At 50.4% G+C, this 15,562-nt stretch overlaps 1 protein-coding gene across 1 annotated transcript in view; it reads left to right on the top strand.

The window, feature by feature from the left end:
• Cog7 (component of oligomeric golgi complex 7) overlaps window positions 1-14,327 on the top strand; it is a 62,334-nt gene extending 48,007 nt beyond the window's left edge. Inside the window, exons 14-17 of the mRNA XM_047533347.1 lie at window positions 1,562-1,645; window positions 4,887-5,001; window positions 11,563-11,706; window positions 13,931-14,327. Coding sequence (XP_047389303.1) covers window positions 1,562-1,645; window positions 4,887-5,001; window positions 11,563-11,706; window positions 13,931-14,097 — 510 coding nt within the window. The 3' untranslated portion in view covers window positions 14,098-14,327. The remainder of the gene's footprint in view (window positions 1-1,561; window positions 1,646-4,886; window positions 5,002-11,562; window positions 11,707-13,930) is intronic.
• Window positions 14,328-15,562: the final 1,235 nt, after the last annotated feature.

The raw sequence follows: 15,562 nt of genomic DNA on the forward strand, positions 1-15,562 counted from the left end.
ATTTCCCTTCTGTCTCCCCTCTCTCCTTCCTCCTCCTGCTCTCCGTTAATGTACTGAAGGTGGTACCTTTTCCTAGCCCGTGTTCTCCTTCCGCCTTAGTTCTGCCTCAGCGTGCCGCATGCGTCCTATGGCCAGCCCTTCTCTGATTGCCCTGAGCGCTTGCTTGCCTGAGCTCTTATGGTGTCAAATCTCACCTCTCACCCTGAGAGCGCTCGTGGACACCTGTGTGTGTGTGTGCCCAGGGTTGGGGTGGGCAGCATGGAAGTGTCAGGGGGTCTTGCTTCTCTGAGGAGCTTCTGAGGACAAGAGCAAGTCTAGGGTTTTTTTGTATCAGCTCCACAGAGCTTAGTACGAGGCCCTGCACATCACAGGTGCTTGGTCAGTGTAGATGGTTAGTGTTGCCTCTCAGTGGGTTGAGAGTTACCTGGGGAAAAAGTAGTATCTTTTGAAATGAAAAGATTCTCAAACAAGAAGACGGAGTCCAGAAAACTGAAAAGGTGGAGAAGAAAGGAACTCACCAAAGAGGAGGAAACCAAAAGGAGCAATGGAGTTGGCTCTAGAGAGCACGGGAGGCCTGCGAGGCTTGGCCCAGGCTGGGAGCCCAGTGGGGGTGGGTGGACATGGTCATTCCATTCCCGGAATGCTACTTAAAGGATCAAGCAACCGGATCAGGCATCAGGTGGCTGCTGAGAGCAGCTACGTGGTGACCTCAGGAGTCACTCCCACAGGCCAGCCAGGAAAGGACCTGTTTTCCAGGCTGGCTCCAGTGCAGCTCAGGGGGGATCTGGGAGGCCAGAGTCGCATGTGAAGGGTGCCCAGCCCGAGTCCGCAAGCGAGTTGTGCTGGTGGTTCACCACCTGCAGGTGTGGGGAGCTCACGCAGTGACGCACGTGTTTCTGCTGCAGATGGCCAGAGCATGTGGTGGTGCTGAGGTCCTCCTCTGCCAGAGAGTCAGGGAGAGGACAGAGGGTAGCTGCGGGGGCTGGGAGGCCCCCCCACTCCCTTTCCTCTGAGTCCGAGTCAGTGGAGAAACAGATCTAGAAGGTAGATGGAGACCCAAACAGCAGCTTCAATTGAGGCGGAGTTGCTCTGGGGAGTGCTGTGGGCTTCTGAGCCTCTTTGCCAAGATGCAGGATGTTCACCTGGTCCCTGAGAAGGCCTGTGGGGGTCCCCTCAGAGTGCTGAGGCCCAAGGTTGGGCTGCCTGCATCCAGTGGCTTCTTGCCTGGTGCCCTTGCCACATGGAGAAACTCAGATCAGAGGATATTTGACACTCATTTCATGTGCTCAGCGAGATAAAAAGGGATCCAGACCACCCAGTAGCTGGACTGAGAGGTGGGTGGGTGTTCCTGCTTTAAGGGTCTGCAGGAATGCAGAGAGAGAGAAATGATTACTTTCAAGGAGATTTGAAGAAGAGAAATCCCTGGCCTGCTGTGCAGGTTCCAAGGTCAGTTCCGTTGACAGACGATGCCTTTGGAGCAGGCCACTTCTTTGGGCTGTCGTGTGGTGTTTCCAGGGCTGTCTGACCTGGTATGAGCTACATTCTCTCCTTCCTTCCCTAGAGCTGGACCACAGCCGGCATTGGGGAGACCCTGACGGATGACTTGCCTGCCTTCAGTCTCACCCCTCTAGAGTACATCAGCAACGTAAGAGCCTCTGGGTGCTTCTCCAGGGTGGCCCTCACCTTGTCTTTTGATTCTGGCCCTTCCTGGTAAGGTAGTCATTGCCCATGGGTGTTTCTGCACCTTTGTTTCTGGATAGCAGAGCCACACAACAGTGTCAGACCCTGAGACACTCTTACCCTGTCCCCTCTCTCTCTCTCCCAATATGAGATTGGCCTTTCCCTGAGGGCTTTAGATCTGAGAGTCCAGTAAGAACTTGGGGAGTCAAGGAGCTGGTGGTCAAGTTCTTCCGTACTGTCTTAGAGCAGACCAGTGCGTATTGCTCTGAATTCAAGTTCAGCAAACATTCAGTGAGCTGGACTCCTATTCTGTGCCAGGCTTAGTGCAGAGTGCCCTCATGCTTAACCTCAAGCACCAAACACATCCCTTAGGAAGAACGGTTGTTATCGAAGCTTGAAGTTAAAAGAGAACAGAACATCCCTTCACAGGGCAGGGCACTTAGAATCCTTTCCTCCTTCCTCACCCACCCCTGGGGGTTGACAGCCCCCTGGTCATCTGCACATGGCCTTTCCTTCCATTTCTTCCTGCAGTTCAGCTCAGTTGCAGGAAAATTCTGGAGTATTGCAGGTGACCTGCCTTATGCTCTTACCTTAGAACCCAACCCCTGTATAAGTTGTGACTTAATCGTGATAGATATAAAGGAATTGGAGAAGTCACTGTTGTACAGCTGGAAGACGTGAATGGCAGCTCTGCTGGCCAGTGGTGGGACGTTAGGGTGGCACTCAGCTCCCTGCTGGCCTGGAGCAGTGCGGCTCTGCGATGGCAGCCGTTCTGTTTCCCAGGGCACTGCCCGCCATCCTGAACTGATAAAACTTGCTGTGGTTGGTCTTCACACCAATAGGAGTCGTCTTATTTTTAGGGTTAGGACAATGTGCATTATGGCCCAAATTGATTCAGAAAGTGATGTTGCTGGAAATGTAACTGAATTGATTTTAAGGTTGAAGAGACTGAGGTCTAGGGAAGTAAGGAAGCGGGAGGCGTCTCCAGGTCAAGGCCCTTCCCACCTGCTGAGTGGTAGAGATCGTCGTCCCTGGAAGCAGGAAAGGAGCCTTTATTAAGCAGGCACCGAGTGCAGGGACAGTGCCGTGAGACAGTCCACGGTCTCAGTTTTGTCCAGTAGTCTCTTTCCTAGGCGTTGCCCAAGCTCTGGGGAATGAGAGGGCAGCCAAGAGGGGGCAGCCAGGAGGGAGCAGCCGCTTACCAGGGGGTGCTGTCTGGGGAGCCAGGTGCTTTATGTGCATGTCGCATGGTATTCATTTCACCCTCTCAGCAGCCCTTTGAAGTAGGTCTCGATTGTTTCACGTCAGTGATAGTGAAACCAAGGTTCCAACAGAGTAAGTCCCCAGGGTCGCACAGTGGTAGAGCTGAGACTCAAAGCCTTGCCTGTTTGATCACAGAGACTTTCATTTTCCCCAAGTCATGGGGATTACCTAAATGGGATGTCAATGTGAGCATAGGAGATAAATATCCACATGCGAAGATAAGCATCCATTTCCATGCTGATTTCCAAAGAATAAGTAGAGGCAAGAGTCCCCAAGAGAAACCTGGAGCCGTGGGGTCTGTCGAGGAACTGTGACTGTTCCTACAATCTAAGGCCAGTTGATGGAAGTTTAAGAGGTCAGATTATTGAAATTTTGAGCCTTGTTGAAATTTTTTTGCCTTTTTGGTGACCCCCACCCCCCCAAAAATAACCATGTGACCATTGTAAAGGGGTGAAATATGAGAAAAGAACTTGGAAATTTAAAGCCAGCCTATATACCAGGTATGATAATATGGCACTCTATTTCAAACAAAACTGGGCCCATGGATTTAACCAAAAGGTTAGGTAACTACAGATACCAAATACAGGAATAGGCCTGGGTCTTTGAACAAAGCAGGTGCTCAGGAAGTGCTTGTTGAATGGAATTAAGAGGAAAGTCCAACACCAGAAAGCAGCATCCTTACCTCCCTCCAGGCTTGTGGGAGGAAAAGATGATTTGTTGCTGTTTTTAGGCCAAAATATACCAGTGGTTGGTGGTTGTGAGGTAAGTGGCCACTTTCCTAGTTTGAGTGAGAGATGGTACTAAGTAAATGAATAAAAATGAAAGTAAAGAAATGCCATTTATTTTGCCATCTGTGTAACTCTTTAGAGGGAAATTAAGAACTTTTTCTCAGCATTATAGACCACTGAATGTTTAGACCGTGATAAATGGTGGGAAATGAGGGCGGGATCATCCCAGAGTCCTCTGGGTAGGGTAGATTTTGGATTCTTCATTCACTTCTGGATTCCTCATTCTGAGAGGGACCTGCCACCAAGTAGGTGTGTATGAAGCCAGTGGAGAAGATCTTACTTTAATAGTCCTCTGACTTTGTAGCTTGTAGAATTAAGTGTCCATAGGTGAATGTCATAGAATATGTCACCAAACAAGAAAAGCAACAACAGTCTCAAAGACCTTTCTTAAAAAAAATATATTGTTGTAACTCCCAAATTAACCTTATTTTGAAATAAAATATGCACTTATCTTAAAACACAAAACAATTATGAGTTGAAATAGAAATAGGTGCCCCAGATATGCCCATAGTAACTGTCACGTGTGTATCCGACAACACGTGACAGATGCTGCAGTAATTGTGGGCTTGTCCCAAGCGACTTATAACCTGACCTTCTGTGATTCCCCATCAGCCAGGAAGGTTTTGTCAATCTTTACTTTCTAGTTTGTGTTGTGAAAACTACAAATTTCTCTCCAAATGAATTTTTGATTATAAATGACTATATTCAAACAGAATTCCTTCCTTGCCCTGGTTAGATCATGTGGGAGGGAGAGAACCAGACGCAAGTGCAGAGGCAGGATCTGGATTGCTGTTCTGCCAGGCGCTGTTGACATTAGCATCTTCCCGGTTTTCGTTCCACACAGGAATAGGAACTTGTGTCTACACAGAGCTTTCCATTTCACAGAGCACTTGGTACCCCTCACCTCCGTGGTGATGCATCGTGTCAAATGCATTCCAGAATATCGGAGCCGTTGCTGAGAAGGGTGAATCGAAGATCTCATACAAACTGCCATTGACTTTTTTAAGGTGTCACCATAACTAATATTACCACACTCTGGGACTCACCCAGGTCTGGCAACTTTGTCTTTCTGCTGTTGACTTTGCACAAATATCCCACGTAAGTAATTGCCCGTATGCGTCAGTGTCCGGCTGAAAGTGCATTCTTTTGTTTCAGATTGGGCAGTACATCATGTCCCTGCCCCTGAATCTTGAGCCATTTGTGACTCAGGAGGACTCTGCCTTAGAGCTGGCCTTGCACGCTGGAAAGCTACCATTTCCTCCTGAGCAAGGTAAGAGAGGACAAGGGAGCCGTGACACGTGTGGCCGAGGGAACAGCATACCCTTGTTTTTAACATCCTCGCTGCTCAACATTGCATCTCTCAACTCCACTGAAGTAGCTGTCAAAATATACGATGGAGACTGAAGATCAGGGCCACTGGTTTCTCCCTCCGAGGCACTTTAGCAGGGCAGGACTGTGACCAGGCTGGTTAGGGAAAGAACAGTAGGCAGCGTGTCCCTGCGAGGAGTGCAGAGACTCCTGCTGTGAGCCCCCCAGTGCCCCTCAGCTGGGGAGGTGGTAGAAGCTGGCCCAGGGCCCTGGGTGATTGGTGGTGGTGGCAGTGACCTCACAGGATAGGGATCCTGATGAGCATCCTTTCTCCGCTCTCTGACATGTGGGCCTCGTGCCATGTCACCTGCCACCTCATGAGAACAGATTTGCTTGCTTGGTCAAAAATCAACTCTTCCACATAGAGGCAACGTTTCCTGTCTCCAGCTGATGTCTCCAGCTGTAGCTCGCTGCTGACTTCCAAGGCCCCGGAGTCTCTAAACTGACCAGACAAAAATATAATACATTTAAATCCTTCCTTTTTGTAATTTGGGCCTGACAGATTTGAACAGGGGGCATGTACTTGTTGATCAAAAAATCATCCTGATTTCTAATAATGGGCATTCTAGGCCTCCCCTGTGAGGTGAAGTAAAGAAACTTCACTGGTTATAGAAGGTCCAGCAGCTTGTGTGGAATCCCCACACTGAAGGTCAAATCACCCTAGAAGGTTAAAAATTGAGCACTGCCCAAAGATAGCCTACATAATGCAAATCAAAAGAAAGCAGGATGGTTGCATTGCTATAAATAGAGTTGGATTCAAATCAAAAGGTAGCAGATGGGACCTGGGCGATTCTTTTATGTTGATAAAAGTTGAATCCTTCAGGGAACCTGCAATAGTCACATACCCTTCAGTGTCAAATGGCAAGGCACTGAAATACACAAAGGAGAACCCCTGTAATGAGAAATACATATATTTCTATACCTATTCCTATACATATATGATCAGGCATATAATGGGAATTTGACAAAACCATATTGTGGTGGAGAAAACCTCTCTTGTAGGCTTTGGGAGATCAAAAGGAAAACTTAATGAGGATGAAAAGAGGAATTGAGCAGGATAATTAGTGTGCTTGATAATCAGCACACCTAGCTTTGGATCCCACAGAGACTAGACATTGTTGTCTCCTGTCCCTAAATTGTTTACAAAAATGATACAAATGAAATTTCCGTAGGTTTCATAGGGTCATAAACATAAAAGACACCCATTATTTTTAAAGAAGACTAATATTTGCAGTTCATATTTAAAATGTAAAACTTGTTAAGCTAAAATATAGGTCGATATTAATATAATCTTAGGGGAGAGAATGAAAGACCTTTTGAAAAGGAAGATAGAAATTTTAAAAAGGAAATTAAAAGGTAAATGATCAGATAGAAGAAATAGCAACATATGTGACTAGTGATGGTTAATATTTTTGTTTCATAAATGATCTTACAGATCAGTAAGACAAAGACGAATACCCCACAGAATATTTAACTGCATAGTTACCACTGTCATATTAACATATATTCATGAGCATTTTGTGCATCCTAATCTTGCAACAAAGATAGTTTAATAAGAAATGATTTGAAAGTAATACCAGCACAATTTGAAAACAAAAAAAGCTTCACATAATGGTCTCATCCCACTTCCTTGCAAAAAAAATCTGGCGTAAAAATCTGTGACAATTATGCAGTGAAGTGCAGTCAATAATATGAAGGCATTCACATAGCCCCCCAAAATTAAGATATATTTAACTTTATTAATCATCAAATGAAAATAAGATATACTGCTTTGTAACTGATCAGATTGTATGTGTTTGTATACAGTTGGTCCTCTGAATTGTGAATTCTGCATCTGTGGATTCAGCCAACCATGAATCCAAAATATCTGGGAAAAAACACTGCATCTGTACTAAGTGTGTACATTTTTTTTTCTTGTCATTATTCCCTAAACAATAGTATAGAAACTACGTATTAGTATTGGGTACTGTAAGTAATCTAAAGATGATTTAAAGTACACAGGAGGATGGTGGAGATTATATACAAATACTCCATGTCCTATAAGAGACTGGAATATCTGGATTTTGGTACCTCTGGGGTTCCTGAGATCTATTACCCAGAGATGCCAAGGGATGCCATATACATATTAAAGCTACTACATTTAATATTTGCAATAATGAAGGATAACAGTTTAAATTGTGCAATTTGAATTTCTGGAGGGCTGTTTGACATAAGATCAAAATGCCTTTTAGATCCATTGCTAGGTAATTAAGTTCATAAAACAATCATGAGTGTAGGTACAAATATGTAACAACAAATCCCACCATTATGTATAATTATTATGCCCCAATAAAGAATATGGGAAAATAAGGTAATCCTGAGGATAACTATGAATGTTCATCCCAGCACTGTTTATAAAAGCAAAACACTGAAACATTATGAGAAACTACAAATATAGTTAAAATTTTTTAGTACGTCCCTATAATAAGATGCTATGCAGCCATTAAAATATTATAAAAGAATAGTGACTTGGAAAGGTGTACTCAGTGTATTAAGTATGAAGAACAAGCTTAAGATACTATATGCATTTTAAAAACTGCCGTGAATATAAATGTAAGAAGAGAAGAATAGAGAGCTTTGATCCACCTCAGGAAATTGGTTCATTCTCTTGGAAACAGCTTGGCATTTCTAATAAAAGTGGTGATGTGCTTGCCCTTTGACCCATCAGGTTTTTTTCCTAGGTACAGATCCATGTACACCTCAGGTACATCATAATAATACTTCATAATACTTTGGCAGTGGCCCAATCTGGCTAATCAGCGCCAATGTCCATCAGCATTAAAATGAATGCATGCATTGTGATATGATTGTCCAACAAAATAGAATGCAACATGAAAAATCTATGAACTATGCCTATGCGTAGTGGCATGGGTAGGTCTCTAAAGAGAGAGACTTTTTTGCAGCCCAAAGCAGGACAGCACCCTGGGGGTATGTACTTGTTGATCAAAAAAACTCATCCTGATTTCTAATAATGGGCCCTCTAGGATGGGTGGCGAGACCTGGCTCATGGCCGCCTGTGGCGTGTACTCGAGGGGCCACGTGGGAACCCTTGGGCAGTGGCAGGGGCCTTTCTCTTGCGCAGGGCGTGTTTCATGGCCACGGCTTTTTATTCTCTAAGATGTCTGTGACGTGCTTTATACCTTCTGGTATATGTATGATGTGTCTCATGGTTTAGAGCAAGAAGAAAACCAAGGCTAAGGGCCAGTTGATGGAGAGTGAGTTGGTAAAGGCTTTCTGAGGCTGGTCTTCAGCAAGAGTCAGAGCAACCCACCCTCGGAGAAGGCACCAGGACAGGCCTGGAGGAATCCATCCAGGGGGACCAGGGGCCTGGCACAGGGCGCGAGCTATTTTTACTCACTCTGTTTCTGTGCCACCTGCATTATTTTTCAAGAATGTATTTCTCTTTTGTGTGTGCCAAGTATTTGTATCATTGAGAAACTGTGGTTATGGAAGTGATTTTTATTTTCAACTCTTTTCTAATGTACTTTTAAGTTCCACTTATTTATTTATTTTAATTTTTGGTGCTAGGTATCAAAACGGGGATCTGCTCACACTTCAGCGCATGCTCTACCACTGAGCTGTGTCCCTGGCCCTTAATATGCTTCTTAAACCAAAAAAATGTGGACATGTTCTTCATAGGATTTCACAGGCACAAATGGTGTCACGAAGCCCCACCTACTCAAAGCCCAGTTTCAGAAGTGGCCCTTGGTTTTTCTCTTCCTCTCACTTCTTTCACTAGAATTTTTAAATCAAATCTCAGGCATCTTATTATTTAACTCATAAATAGTTCATTCTGTGTGTCTTGTTTAAGGATTAAATGCCTGTTCAGATTCCTCGACAAGAAACGCGATGCTCTGTATACCGTGGGCTTCCTCACAGGAAGAGCAGTTGCCTCTTGTCCCCTAGAGTCTGTATGTGAAGGGGCAGGGGTGTGAGGGCTGTGGCATGCCCCGGGCCTGGGTTCCGGCCAACACCGCCGGAAAAAAGAGAGATACAGTGAACCCGTGATTGTTTTCATTCATCGTTTACTCACTCACCGAGCAGATGTTTTCGGAGTGTTTACTGTGTGCTGGGTGCTGGCCTGGGCCTCGCCCAGGTGGCCCAAGCGCCAAGTGGATTTCAACAGTGGCTGAAAACATAACAACACTAACAGGAGCCGGTCCGAGCATTTCAGCGTTTCTTTTTTCTCACCCCCATTCTCAACATCTTATTATGGAAATTTTCTAACATACAGAAAGCTGGGAAGAGTCATGCAGTGAACGTCACCCACAATCTGATGATTTCTGGCCAGTTTTAAGAACTGGATGGTGAATGGCCAATAGGGACTTTCCGGCATAGGCAAATGGCTTTTCAGAGAGATGCAGTGAAGGTTTAAGAGCCTTTACCAGCTCTTCCCCACAAGGACGCTGGACTCGGGAAAGTGAAGCCGTCCTAGGGTTGCCCGCCCCATGCCCACGTGCACACACACTGGGTTATAGCAGTCACTTCCAGGAAACCTCAGACCTGGGTCCTTGTCATGGTCCACGTGCTGGCTGGCAGGGGGGCAGGAGGTCCCTTGGTGGCAGGAGTGGTGGCTTAGGCTGAGGACAAAAGTGCTGTTGCAGAGAGGTTCACCCACTCACTGTAGGCCTGCACTGGGGGCAGCGGGAGGGGCTCCTGTTCTGGGGCTCAGGCTTTGGGGTGCAGATGCGCTGAGCTGCTGCTGCTGAGAGGTAGAGCCACAAAAGTGCCCCATACCCATTAGGTTCAGTAAATAGGGATTTGTGCACTTCTGTGCCCAGTGTACAGCCTCCTGTGCCCGCCTATCCCCCTCCCTCTGGATTGTCTTCTAGGGTCCTAGCCTTGGTCTCTTGCTCATTTCCATTTCTCCTTTTCATTCATTTTTATGTGGTTGTGTTCGTTTTCCATTGCTGTGACAAAATACCTGAGAAAATCAACTTAGAGGAGGAAAGGTTTACTTGGGCTCACAGTTTCAGAAGTTTCAGTTCATAGTTCAGCATTGCTCTCAGCCTGTGGTGAGGCAGCCCAGCATGGCAGAAGCACATGGCAGAAGAAGGCTGCTCACCTCACGGCCGTCGGAAAGCAGAGAGAGGAAGAGGCCAGGAACAAGACAGAGCCTTCAAGGTCAGGCCCCCAAGGACCTACTTCCTCCAGCGAGGCCCTACCTAACTTTCCACCTCCTCCAAAAGCCCGTTAAATTACGAGTTCTTCAGTGCATTAGAGCCCTTATGATCCAGGCACCTTCCAGAGGCCCCATCTCTGGACATTGCTGAATTGGGGACCAAGCCCTCAACACTTCCGGGGGACATTTGAGTTCCAAGCCAGAACAGCGGTCAACTTTCATCTCTAGCACCTCTCGAACGCAGGCATCTGGCATCTGGCGCTCCCTGGCCTTCCCTTTAGGCCTGCCTGTCTTCCGCCATGGAGTCGGAGTCAGGAAGGGAAGTTCATCTCCCAGACCAGCTCCCTGCCGAGCAGCAGTTTGGGCCGTTACACCAGCCCAAGGCCTGGTTTCTAGGGGGAATGTGCTGTCCTCATACTCGTTGTCACCAAGCCCTGTTTGTCTCTTTAACCTAATTTAGAGCTGTTGTGCAGCTGAATGCGTGTGGACAAGATCACACTCAGCAACAGCGGCGCCCGGGACTGGTCTCTCCACTTCCCACACGCCCTGCTGTCTGCAGGTGTCTCTGCAGCCCTGTGCCCTGTCCTGAGTTTCAGCGGTGGCACTCGTAGCAGGACTCGGCTCTTCGCAGTGTGCTCTTTCTGCTGTTGGCTTCATACATTTTCCTTCCTCTTTTCTCTAAGCTCTCGCTTCTCCCCTTCTTTGGTGACCAGCCCTCCTCCTCACAGCTTATTCCTCCTCCTCGTGACTCTTCTAGAACTACGAGCTGCCACGTGTCGAGGACTCAGTGTTAGGGGCCCTGCGGGGCCTGGCGTGTGGCCTGTAGTTCCCACAGCAGCCCTGGGGGTCAGAGCTCTCGCTCGCTCCTGTACAGGTGACGAGCAGACAGCCTCCAGAGTCTGGGTGACACCCGTTCTTGAGAGGTGGGTTGGCCTCGAGCTGCCTCAGTTCCCACACCACGGCTGGTGGGCGGCGGGCCCCTCCCACGCCACCTCGCCACCTCTGGTTCTCTCCTGTCTCCCTCTCTGACCGGGAACGCGCCCTGGCCAGCGCGGCTGGACCTGCTCTCCGGGCCTGCGGAGGCTCTCAAGTTTTGTCCTCACCAGCTTGTTTTCTTTTCTCAGTCCACAGTGTACTTTCTCAATACTAGTTGACCTGAGGTTGCATTGTTCTCTGTTTCTGGCGTTTTCTTCCCACTGAGACCACAAGCTCCCCAGCGTGTCTGCGCATAGAGCACCGTGGCAGGCCAGGCCACCCAGAGCGGGTTCTGCGTTGCCTTGGTGACCTTCTTTCCTCTTCCAGGGGATGAACTGCCGGAGCTGGACAACATGGCGGACAACTGGCTGGGCTCCATCGCCAGGGCCACGATGCAGACCTACTGTGACGTGATCCTCCAGATCCCAGAGCTGACCCCGCACTCAGCCAAGCAGCTGGCCACCGACATTGGTGGGTCTCCATGGGCACCTGCCCTCTTGCCCTCCAGGAACCTTAGCCCACGTCTCCTCTCGGCTTCATTCCTGGATCTGGCTTGAAGCTGGTTAAAAACGCAGGTTCCCGGCCTTCCCTGAGAGAGGCAGACCGCATGAGCTCGAGGCGGAGACCCATGAGGGACGCTTCAGCACGATGAGCCTGAGCGAGGAGGCAGCCCGCCCTGCCGCCTCCTGCTCCACTGACATGATAATTACCAGCTAACGTTTATTAAGCCCTGGCTGCATACCAGGCATGCCGGGCACTGAACCTTAGGCAATCCTGTGAGGTAGGTGCTCTTGCATAACAAGGCCACATAGTTAGGGCCTCTCTGGGCTCCATCAGAATTGAGGGCTATGCCCCTGCTGTTCCCAGCTGCTCGTGCTGCTGGCGGGTGGCAGAAGAGTCTTTCCCGTCTCCTGGAATCTTTTGTTCACGCTCCTGTGCTTGGGCCCAAGGCAGTCCTGGGTGGTCAGGAGCGCGGTGGAAGGAGCCTTAAAGATCAGCTCCCAGAGACCTGACGAGAGTTTGGACTTGGGCAGCTGCAGAGCTGAGCCAGGCTCAAGTTCTGTCTCTCATTTTTCTGCAGAAGAAATAGGAGTGCGGTGCCACCTTTTGGGTCCCTGGGTGGTTAGTGATGCGCTGGGACCTGGACTCTCACTGCCCTGACTCCCTGGCCCTGCTCGTTTCTTATCAGCTCCCAGCACTTACCACAGGAGCCCCAGGCTTCTTGGCCATTTGCCTGGGCAGAGCTTTCAGAGAAGGGATGAGGACATTCAGTCGCTGTCCGCCGTTCCCTGTCGGCATAGGCTGGAGCACCGAGAGAACCAGCCAGAACGCATGTGCCCAGCGAGTCGGGGTTGCCCCTGGCTTTCATTGTCCATGCTGTTTCTCCCTTCAGTTAAGCTCCAGATTCATGGGTTCACTGGCATTGATTGAGCGCCTACTGTGCGCCAGCCACAGTACTAGGAGATGAGATGCACCAGAGATTTAGATGGTTCCTTTGCTTATTGAGCTACACTCAAAGGGTTGGGCCGAGGGCTGGGAGGGACCCTCGCGAGAGGCTGTCCGGTGCAGGAGGGTGGAGTGGTGAGTCTGGCCAAGTGACCTGCCTGGGCGGCATTCAGGTTAGGCTTGAACTCAAGCAGCAGGGGACATAAATGGCCAAACGAGAAGATCTTACAGCCTCTGGCTTATGGTGGAGTGGAGCGGGGAGGAGGGTAGAGGAGGGTAGTCTGTCGAAGGACAGGTGCCAGGCTCTGCTTCCTTCCTGGAAGCAGCTCACCCTGAGTTGGACATGAGTCAGCCACAGGACGGCTGCCACCTCCAGGGTCCCTCCCCTGAGCAGGGCCTCAGGAGTCCTGGCCTGGAGCTCCTGGCTAGCCAGGGAGAAGGGAGGGATCCAGGGAGGGATCCAGGCAGCGATCAGGGAGTGGCGAGGGACACTCTGGACAGAGCTGCTTCCCCATGCTCCACAGCAGGAAGCGGGTGGAGCTGCCCGGCAGCCCCTGGATTGATCACCCCCGACACACTGGTGCTTCACGTCCTCTGACCCGGGCCCACACCTGTGCTGCCCGTGGGCCCGGCTGCGGTGGCGGGTGAGGGACTTGACGCCTGGCTGCACACAGCTTTCTCCCGGTGCCGTCCAGTTGCTGGCGGTTGGCGCACGGGCTCCTTTCTAGAGTGACGGTCCTTAGAGCCCTCTCTCGGGCATTCTCGTCCACCTGGCCGGGGTTGGCTCAGAAGCCTGCGTATAGCTAGCGACCTGGGTCATCTGGGGAGAGGGACCCGCGGCACAGCAGCCCCCGCCCGGATGCCGCCCTTGTCTTTGCTGGTGGAGGCTGCTGCGTTGGGCCGTGTGTCTCCTGCCCCTTGGGTTCTGCGCATGCCTAGTGGGATGCTCTGGGGCAGGAGGAACCAGGAGCATCCAGAGCTTTGGGTGAGGCCAGTCGGTCCTTCTGATGGGTGCTGGAAGGGGCGGGGGGCACGTGCGGACAGGTGGGAAGGCTCGGTTACTTTCACTAAATTTTGAAGTCTGACTCAGGCCAGCGTGAGCCCCTGGAGAGCCTCTGCGTAGAGGCCTGCCTCCTCCGGGCAGAGCAGGTGCCCAGCCCTGGGGACTCGTGGGGCTCCTCCCTTTCTTGCTCGCGGGGCCGGGGGCTCTGTCCCACACACTGCTGACCCTGCCTCCTCCCATCCGCAGACTATTTGATCAACGTGATGGACGCCCTGGGTCTGCAGCCGTCCCGCACCCTCCAGAACATCGGAACGCTCTTGAAGGCCAAGCCTGAGGACTACAGACAGGTCGGCAAGGGCCTGCCGCGCCGCCTTGGTGCCACGGTGGCCGCCATGCGGGGTGTGGATTACTGAGCCCACGGGCCCATCGGGCTGGTGTTCTGGGGGCACCGCAGCCCTCCAGAGCGGCTCCCCCTCAAAATCTGCCAGCAGTTGGGCCCAGTTTGCTTTAAAAAGACTTGGTTCTTTTGTATAATCAACAAAGTTATAAATGAGAGGTTTATTATTTATTAGAAAGGACTCTTCAGATGATTTTTCAAATGATCTCACTTTACAAATGGACTTAATAAATAAAACGAAAGCAGGCGGTTTCTTCCCTCCGGTGAGTGTCTGAGTGCTTCCCCAGGGGATTCCGTGCTGAGCCCGCTGGGCAGGTGGTGCGAGGGGCCCAGGCTTCTCAGTGGGAGGGAGCGAGGCGGGGAGGGCAGTGACCCGGAGCAAGGCCAAGTGCTGGGGAGGGAGGGCAGCTGTGCCTGGAGAGCGCGGCCGGGCCCTCGGGTGTCGGTCAGCCAGGGCAGCTCGGGTCAGGGAGGAAGTGGTCTCGCAGGCCCGGTGAGCAGTTGGGCTTCTTCCCTTTCCCTTTGGCAGCCTGTGGGATGGGCTGGCCGTCACTCAGTGGGCTGGGCCGGGCCGGGCGGTGCAGCGCTTGCCTCCCCGTGTGAGGCACCGGTTCATCCTCAGCACCGTGGAAAAGAAATGAGATAAAGGTATTGTGCATCTGCAACTAAAGAAAAGTTTACAGGATGATGGGAACTGCGTTCATTTTTTTTGACAGCTGCTTTTGTACCTGTTAAGATTATATTTGGCTTATAAGTAATAGAAATATTTGAGTGACTCAAACAAGGAGGAATGGATTTTTCTCAACGATGACAATTCTAAGGGTGGGGGCTTCCAGGGCTGACTTCATGACTGAACCGTCTGGAGCAGGACCAGCCAGTGTGACCTTGACCTTTTCCTGGGCTGGACGCCGCCTCATCACAGGGGCCCCGGCAACTGCAGCTGTCCCGTCTGCAGGGAGGGGATGTGGGAGCAGCGGCTCCTCTGTTCCATCAGGCAAGCAGTGGCTTTGCCAGCAACCCTGCCCAGCCTTCTCCTGGGCCACACTGGCTGCTTCTTGGTCACAAAGTGTTACCCAGCTGCAAGGGATGCTGGGAACACAGGGAACAGAACCAGCTTCAACCGGCATTCTTCACCCTGGCTTTCTTGACACTTTGGATGGAACAGCTCTTCACTGTGAAGCTGTCCGTGCCCAGCAGTGGGGAGCAGCGTGCCTGGCCTCTACCCCTGGACTCCAGTAGCGTGGCCTGAGTGTGACTCCTGGGAGCGTCTGCAGAAGTCCCTGAGGACAAGCTCACTGCAGTGTGGGGACGCCTGCTTAGGCCAGTCAGGATCGCTGCCCTCAACAGCGAGGCTTTCCTTAGCGAGGGAGAAGGGGACTGGCGGTTGTCTGTCACAGGGCCATTTATTGGAATTGAGCATGTCTAGGGGTCCCGGGGCCCAGCCAAGCTTTACTTCCTTCTGGATTCTCTCGGCTAAGCCT

The sequence above is a fragment of the Sciurus carolinensis genome, chromosome 18 (genome assembly GCF_902686445.1).
Source record: "Sciurus carolinensis chromosome 18, mSciCar1.2, whole genome shotgun sequence".
Lineage (NCBI taxonomy): Eukaryota > Metazoa > Chordata > Mammalia > Rodentia > Sciuridae > Sciurus > Sciurus carolinensis.